This window comes from Dendrobates tinctorius, unplaced genomic scaffold, assembly GCF_039654945.1.
Source record: "Dendrobates tinctorius isolate UK_male_01 unplaced genomic scaffold, ASM3965494v1 ptg000069l, whole genome shotgun sequence".
In the NCBI taxonomy this organism is placed as follows: domain Eukaryota; kingdom Metazoa; phylum Chordata; class Amphibia; order Anura; family Dendrobatidae; genus Dendrobates; species Dendrobates tinctorius.
This window is the reverse complement of record NW_027361737.1, coordinates 27,380,781-27,389,610: the sequence shown is the minus strand read 5'-3', so window position 1 is coordinate 27,389,610 and position 8,830 is coordinate 27,380,781. Positions and strand designations below refer to the sequence as shown.

The 8,830-nt window shown below is 41.5% G+C and overlaps 1 protein-coding gene across 1 annotated transcript; it reads right to left on the bottom strand.

Moving 5' to 3' along the window:
- Positions 1–2,799: 2,799 nt before the first annotated feature.
- Positions 2,800–3,855, bottom strand: LOC141095228 (probable G-protein coupled receptor 148). The gene has a single exon (XM_073581116.1). It carries the CDS (start codon positions 3,853–3,855, stop codon positions 2,800–2,802), a length of 1,056 nt encoding a protein of 351 aa, XP_073437217.1.
- Positions 3,856–8,830: the final 4,975 nt, after the last annotated feature.

Below are 8,830 nucleotides of genomic sequence, written 5' to 3'. Positions count from 1 at the left end.
ACTTATAAAATGCTTATTTAATTAATTAGGATTATACACCTTCTTTACATTAATTTTGAGAGAAGATACACTAGCTTCTATTTAACAATATATTGTATGTAGCTTGTATTGTGTACTTTAAGCTTAAATAGATTGTTCCCTTTCAAATAAATTTCTACCCTGGTAAAAGTTTGTTATAAAAAAAAACTTCTACTATTTGGTGGAGTAGGTGTGATCATAGCACATAGGCATAGTCACAGAAGGGCATATCTTCAAACGTTTAGAGATAAAGAATGGAACATGTATTGTGGTGCTTACAAAGTAATTTTCCCCTATTGAAGCCCCATAATGTTATCACCCACTACAATAACCCTTTCATGACCACCATAAAGTGTGATGCCAGCAAAAATGCCTCCCCAAATGCAGTATGATATCCCCACTGTAAATTCCTCCACCATACCCACAGTATGATTCCCCCAGAGTGCCCCTAACATAGTGTTATTTCAGTCAAACAACACAGTATGGAGGCCCCACGGTCTCACAACACAGAATAATGGACCCCACAGCGCTACAATACATTATAAGGCCCCACAGTCCCACAAAACAATATGATCTCCCCTCACAGTCCCAAAACACAGTGTAATGGCAAACCCAGTCCCCCAACATAATTTAATATTCTCCACAGTCCCAAAACACAATATGATGGCCCCAATGGTTCCACAACACAGTATGATGGCCCCAAAGATATGCAACACAGTATGATAGCCCACACAGTCTCACAGAAAATTATGATGGGCCCCCACAGTCCCACCACACAATGTGATGAGTCCACAGTACCACGGCACAATATGAGGCCCCCACAGCCCTCCACACAATATGATGGCCACCCACAACTCTGCACATAGTATAATTACCTGCACAGCCATCTAGACAGTATAATGCCCCCCACACATCTCTCCATACAGTATAATGGCCTCTATCTTGTATGAATGGCCTCCACACAGCCCTTCAAACAACATAATGGCCACCAAACAGAATAATGGTCCCCACGTGGTCCTCCACATAGTATAATGACCTTCACACAGTATAATGGCCTCCACAAAAATATAATGACCTTCTATAGCCATCCTCACAGTAAAATATCCTGCACTTAGCTCTCCACACAGAATATTGGCCCACACACAGAATAATGGCTCTCACACAGTCCTCTACACAGTAGGAGGCACCCACACAGAATAATGGCTCTCACACAGTCCTCTACACAGTAGGAGGCACCCACACAGAATAATGGTCACCACACCCCTCCACACAGTATAGTGGGCTCTATACAACCCTCCACACAGTATAATGGCCCCGACACAGCCCTCCACATGGTGTAAGGGCCCCCACACAATATAATGGTTCCCACTTCCCTTTACACAGTATAATGGCCCCTATACAACCCTCCACATAGTATAATGCCCTCCACACAGTATAATGACTCCCACAGCCTTCCACATAGTACAATGTGAACTTTAGGCAGCATACAGCAATGCTCTGCTGGAAATGCTATTCCATTTCATTGTTCATTATTAAAATGGTAAGGTGGAATGAAATACAATATCTTACTTATATATGCACATATCCTTCATACAATCAATATTGAAATGTTGTACTTTTATCTAAATAAAGTCCAGATAGTCAGTGCAAAGAAATGGTTTACATAACGACCATTTATCCTAATAATTGTTTATTATTCCAAGTGCCTCTAAAAATGTACATATTTTTTAATACCCTGCCTATGCAGAGATTTTATTCTCCACAGCAACAGATCACCAACTTTGTGTAATAATCTGATCTTGCAGTAATAATACTTTAGTTCCTTTACTAACATACATTAGAAGTACAGGACAGGTGTAAAGGAGTCAGACTACAGAGTCAGACTACACAAATGCTTGCTTGTGCGTGGTCTGCGTCTATGAAAAGCAAATTATTCTGCGTAGCAGAAGCTGTAGACATATGAAAATTATTCCAGAAACTATAGAAAAATATGATGATGAAAAAAATAACAATGTACATTATTTTGCCATGTTGTTGAACAATATATAACCTGTTTCTCTGTGTTTTATACAGTGTAATAATTACTATCTATATCTTCCTCCAACATTAGCTTTACAACATATCTGCAATGCATGGTAAAATGATTAATCCAATACATACAGAAAAGATATCTATATATATACAAAGACCAAGCAGGGAAAAACATTGACATGATTGATTCTTTAAAAGAAAATAATTTAAGTACAGTTTTTGTTTCTTTCTTTTTTTTTTTCTTATAGACCAATATACATAAACAGTAGTATGCTGTTATCTATAGTCTATAATACGATGACCTCTTATGGATAATTTAATCAAAAGAAGGCATACAAAAAGTTTGTTCATGAATGATGTTATTTCACTTCCACGACTTTATAGGTTTACTAAAAACACACCAACGAGGCAAAAATTGTGTGAATTCAATTATCTTTATAAAAAGTCATTCTGCTTCTCAGTCCAAAACCAATACAAGTCTGATCCTTCATCTGACCACAGATTTTTAGTGCTGATCCTTCAGCACAAAGCCTGTGATGATAGGTAGCCCAAACTGTAGATATTATATTTTCTAACATACTCACAAGTGATAACTATATTGGTGGTCCTCAGGTTTTTGTGCTTCGTATACTCCTATATTCGCCAAGTTCTTATGTATTTGGCCATAATTTTCATCTTTAATTTGGATATTGGAAGTCACTTGTTTCTGCAAACTGCCGTTTTCGTTATTGCCCAAAATGACCAAATATCTCACCTTTCAGATATAATCGGTGCAACATGTCGGTGTTTTCTCAGTCTGTAAAAGATCTTCATTGACTTATATATTTCCCTATACCGAAGCCCATACAAACATGGCGATGCAGCTTTTGGCAAGATAATTAATACATTGCAGATTGTCAGAGTTATCCATAATCCTGTTCTTAAACCAATTACCTTACCCATATAGAGCAACGCATCTGACAACAGCAGGAGAAGTGGGCTCAGATAGAAGAAAAGTATGGTGTGGTGCAAAAAAAAAGTTACGCTTGCTCTTGAATACACACTTTTCCAGATTCCGGTTTCCCTTGTTTTATAGTATAAAACAATATAACAGCAGAAGATTAAAGAGAAACATAAAAGAAAAATAATGACAAACAGGATATAACACAGTTTTAGAGCTTCATCTCCGTGTAAAGCCATGAGTAGAATCACTGGTAGGGAACACAGCTCAAGAGGACATGGTCCAAGTTTTTGAGTAAAATACAAGGCTAAAAAGACCACTGCTGGAAAGAAAAAGGATGAGAACCAAAGCAGTATCAACAATTTCCTAGTTCTTTGTGCAGGAAGCAACGACATATAATGAAGAGGCCATAGAACTGCCAAGTAAGTGTCCACCACCATTGAAGCTGTGGTGAGGATACCACCCCAGTAGGCAGCAGCCAGCAAAAAGAGAATCAGAGTGCAAATGTGCTTTGAGATCTTCCAGTTCATCATGTTACATACTGCCATAGCAGTATACAGGATGAGATATATCAAGTCAAAGAGCAGGATATTTCCAAGTAGTAGAAATCTTGTTTCATGACGCATGTTGATGTTGGAGCAGATAGAGAATATTATAAAAGGAGTGAAGAAGAGTGCTATCACACAGCAAAAAACTATTGGTATAAGAAACATGTTCATTTGTGAGGGAGATGGGTAAATTATCCACTCCCGTATCATGTATTGAGATGGTGGGTCAATTTTAAAGGTGCCATTCTGATGCATCTCACTTTGCAGCATGATTGAAGCATTGAGCAATTTTGGCAGGCTGCATTCTGACGTGTTCATGGTTCTTCAACTCAGAGTAAGCCGTCCTGTTAGGCTAAATTTTTCCCAAAAAGTCTCATTCCTTAGTTTGTTTCATGCTGTAACCCTGTTGGACATGAGGTTCTTTTTTCAAGTCAGACGTCATTATCAATTTTTCTTCTATAAATGTCCTAGAACATAGTATCTTCCAGGGATATGTGATGAAGCATCTCTGAGTTGTGTGTCCCAAGCATTGTCCGTCCTCTGAAAGTTAAGTCTCTAGTTTCGCCACTATAATAATAAAGAAACAGATGGGAATATTCGCTGATTACACACGTGTGCAATAAAACACGACATTCCATGTGCACCATGTCACACAAGCCATCATATCACCTCTCTTAATTGTAGCAGAAAGCAGCATATATCGGCTCCATTCAATATAATCAATATTACATTTAGCTTTCCTCTAAAGAATTACTGGGCAATGAATGATAATAGATTTTGTCATACAAGTAACATAATATTTGTTGTCAGGTGTGATATCATCATGGCGCCTCTAAAATAACATTCAATAACTGTCTATGTACTTTCCAACAAGAAAAGAACATAATGATATAACAGAATACTTGGGAAGACATTTACTAAGTTCTTATACTAAACTTAAGCTTACGATAAAGTCTACCAAATTTTAGGCTACATTTTTTGGTTGCCCATGCATCAGAATAGTAAATCTGGAACAGCTATAAGTAAGCAAATTGTAAGAATGCTACTCTCTTGGGTGCATGATGAGGTATTACAGTTACTGTTCCCATCTAAATATCCATGCTGGTTTAGGCTACTTTCACACATCCGTTTTTTTTAAATCCGGCACGATGCGGCAAAAATTGTGAAAACCGGATCCGGAATTGGATCCGTTTTTTTCACATAGAATGTAATGATCGCCGCATCGTGCCGGATGGACATGCTGCGCCTCCGGTTTTGCCGGATACGGCAAACATGCGCCGTCCGGCGTCTGCAAAAAACGTTGGCTGCAACGCCGGAACGGCTTTTTCAACAGCGCATGCCCGGGCACTGTGAGTTTTAACCCCACAAGTGCCTGGCGCGCATCTCTCTCTCTCCCCCTCCCCTTCTCTCTCTCCCTCTCTCTCCATACGCTTTATACCTTTCTTTGGCTGGATCTTATCCCCTACTGTCTCACTGGCTGCTCTCTCGTCCCCCGCTGTCTCTCTGACTGCTCTCTCATCCCCCGCTCTCTCTTTGGCTGCTCTCTCATCCACGCTGTCTTTCTGGTTGCTCTCTCGCCTCCCGATCTTTCTCCGGCTGGCTCTCTCGTCCCCCGGTGCTGCGGCTCCTTTAAATGTCCTCCAAGCTGCATCAGGTGCCGCATGTACATCCGGTGTCACCGCTGCAGGCCCGGCTTTTCGCCGCACGCCGCCGGATCCCTGACGCCGGATGTCTGAAAGAGGCCTTATTGATGCTTCATAAACCATGCCAGAATCAAAGGAAAATAAATGGCCTTTCAGTTCAGACAAAACAAAGTAAACAGTTGTTAACAAAATCACTTTAGTAAAAGGCTAGGACAGACAGGCTGGATAGCATCCATCATACAGGCTCAGTCTGGAGACATCACACAGGAGTTCTTGTCACCTCCAGATACAGAACCTTGTGTCATACAAATAACTTCATTTTACCTTGTGAACCACACCCAGGGGTGAGTATGTTGGCAACCAGACCCGCCCATCTCGGGCTGCCCATAAAACTTGGCTCAGATGCACAAAACAAGCCTGTTTGTACTATGTGTAGTAGCGCAATACTTCAGTTTTACATCACAGAGGACAACCACCTCTGTGATACATATCTCCCATCAACTATGTGTCCATTAGCCACCTTACAATATATATCCTATAATTGAATTACATTTTGCCATAACTTATAATATAATTGCCATAGGAGGCCCCATAATTTGCACATTTTTAAGAAACAAAAGTACAGGCCTTGATAAATTCTCCCAGTTGTTACACAAACATATTTACATGAGATAGGAATATTACAGAATTCTGATCATTTGAAGGTAGCTTTGATAAATAAGAAAGCAATTTAGAAAGTTAATTAATAATTTTTTTTATTTTTATAGCTGTTATCATATAGAAGCTGACCATCAGAGGAAAGAGAATTATGTATATTATTTTCCTAGATCTTCTGCATGCTAAATTGACTACCCAGGCTACCACGGCGCAGATATCACAAGGAGGCTGAGGGCAGCAGCCGACTGCCTCAGTCAACAGGCCAGGGGATACATCATAAGACTGGTAGAGCGGATACATATAGGCAGCAGGATGCTGGCCCCATTCCCAGTACATCAGGAGCAGCAGCTCCTAGGGTCCCTGCATAGACGGTCACCACGGCTTCTGAGGGTAGCTGGCAGTCTGTGGGTCAGGAAGACCCGGAAGCTGCAGATTTGATGACGGATCAGATCAGGATGTGACCAGGACAGCTTCAACAGGATTCGGAATCTTCGGCTGCTGGGTTCACAGCGCCCAGGCAGCTAGGTGAGAGTGATCATTTCTTTCCTTTTAACCCTTGCTTAGCTTCCTCTGAGCTTAGGAGTCAGGATGTGTTGTTTGGGGGAGTTAGCGGGGGTATGGGGTTAATCCTGCATGGCCTGAGAGATTTAGCTATGTTATGGGGGTCTGGGGGGCTACAAGGAGGGGTGTCACAATCAGCTGCGTGGTCGGAGAACTCTAGGGTGGCCTTAGGGTCTGGGAGCTCGACCGGAATTTTTGGAGAATATGGTAACTAAGGTGTAGGGGTAAGTGTTGCAGCTTCTTCAGTGGCGGGGCATCCAGGGTTACCACACCATCGGACGAATCGGTGAGTGCTGGACAAGTTACGGGGACAAGTGGGGGCAAGAGTGGTCGTAAATGGCTGCACATCCAGTTGGAAGAATGTCTCAAGTGGGGTACCACAGGGCTCTGTCCTGGGCCCTGTATTGTTCAACATCTTTATCAATGATTTAGATGAAGGAATTGAGGGTAAACTGATTAAATTTGCTGATGACACAAAGCTAGGAGGGATAGCTAATACTAGAGAAGAGAGAGAGGATTCAAAAAGATATAAATAAACTGGAGCAGTGGGCAGCAACTAACAGAATGGTTTTTAACAGGGAAAAATGCAAAGTACTACATCTGGGCAATAAAAATGAAAAAAGCATATACAGAATGGGAGGAATAGGGCTAAGCAACAGCACATGTGAAAAAGACTTGGTTATACTAATAGATCATAGACTGAATATGAGTCAACAGTGTGATGCAGCAGCAAAAAAGGCAAATGCAATTCTAGGATGTATTAACAGAAGCATAGAGTCTAGATCATGTGAAGTCATTATTTCCCTCTACTCCTCTTTGGTCAGACCTCATCTGGAATATTGTGTCCAGTTTTGGGCACCACATTTTAAAAAAGACATCAACAAACTGGAGCAAGTTCAGAAAAGAGCGACCAGAATAGTGACCGGTCTGCAAACCCTGTCTTATGAGGAAAGGTTGCAGGATTTGGGAATGTTTAGTTTGCAAAAGAGAAGACTGAGAGGTGACTTAATAGCTGTCTACAAATATCTAAAGGGCTGTTACATTGTAGAAGGATCATCTTTATTCTCATTTGCACAAGGAAAGACTAGAAGCAATGGGATGAAACTGAATGGGAGGAGACACAGATTAGATATTAGAAAAATCTTTTTGAAAGTTAGAGTGATCAATGAGTGGAACAAGCTGCCACGAGAAGTGGTGAGTTCTTCTTCAATGGAAGTCTTCAAACAGAGGCTGGACAGACATCTGACTGGGATGAATTAGCGAATCCTGCTTTGAGCAGGGGGTTGGACCAGATGGCCCAGGAGGTCCCTTCCAACTCTACGATTCTATGATTCTATGATTCTAAGCAGAAGGATGATACAATACATTTGGATGATGCAGCTAAGGGAGTGTGTGTTTTGAGGGACCGTTGGGGGCTCATTTGAAGCAGGAAGTGAGAGAAGATATGGAAGGGAGAATATGTAGAAATATTTTCCTTATTGCCGCTAGAGCTTTTTAGTTTAGATAGGTGAGTAGAGAGGATTCTAGGACGGAGGACGAAGAAAAGAGGAGGCATTGGTAAATCCCTAGAACCGTCTCCAATTGGTTACAAGCATTCACCATTTTGGCTAGTGTGATTGGGGAAAAGACCCTTGAACATTTTTTGGGCCTTTTTTGCTATTTAGATGCAATAGGCGAGGCTTATCGGTTATACGACGGTCAGGGTTGGTTAACATACAACGAGCAGGAGCATGAGGATATAACTTTGTGGATGAGGGTGATGGGGTTCCGTCTAGGTTCGGTCAAAGTAGCCAGCCTTTTCAAGGGGGCACTGGGGGTTTGGGACAGTCAGTAAACTTGGTGGCAATGCAGAGAGGACTGTGTTTTTCCTTTAATGAGGGGACGTGCAAATTCGGGAGCAAATGTAAGTTTAAACACGAGTGTTCAGCATGTGGGGGCACGCACGGAGCAGCAAAATGTTTCAAAGGAGGTAGATTCAAAAGGGGGAATACCACTGAAAAAAGTGGAGACACCGGTTCGGCTGGATGCGATGGAGGAACTTCTAAATAAGTATTCTTGGCAGTCTTGTTGAGAGATGGTTTTAGGGAAGGTTTTAAAATCCCGATTGTTGTTCATAAAGTTCCATTATCCACAAAGAATTTCAGTGTTGCAGCTTCCGGAGGTGGTTTCAGACAAGTTACAGAAAGAAATTGCCTTGGGTAGCATGGTGAGCCCATTTTCAGTGGCTTCCTTCAGTAATTTGAGGGTATCACCACCTGGGGTGGTTACGAAGAAGGAGCCCAATAAATTCAGGCTTATTCATCATTTATCTTTTCTGAAGGGGTCGTCGGTGAACAACGGGATTGATCCTCAATTGTGCTTGGTGTTGTTCACGTCGTTTGACGTGGCTATGGATTGGGTGCGATTGTGTGGAAAAGGGGTGTGGCTAGCAA

Bases quoted from the DNA above. Each gene is read 5' to 3' on its own strand.
- LOC141095228 (XM_073581116.1), bottom strand. From the start codon at position 3,855: ATGAACACGTCAGAATGCAGCCTGCCAAAATTGCTCAATGCTTCAATC.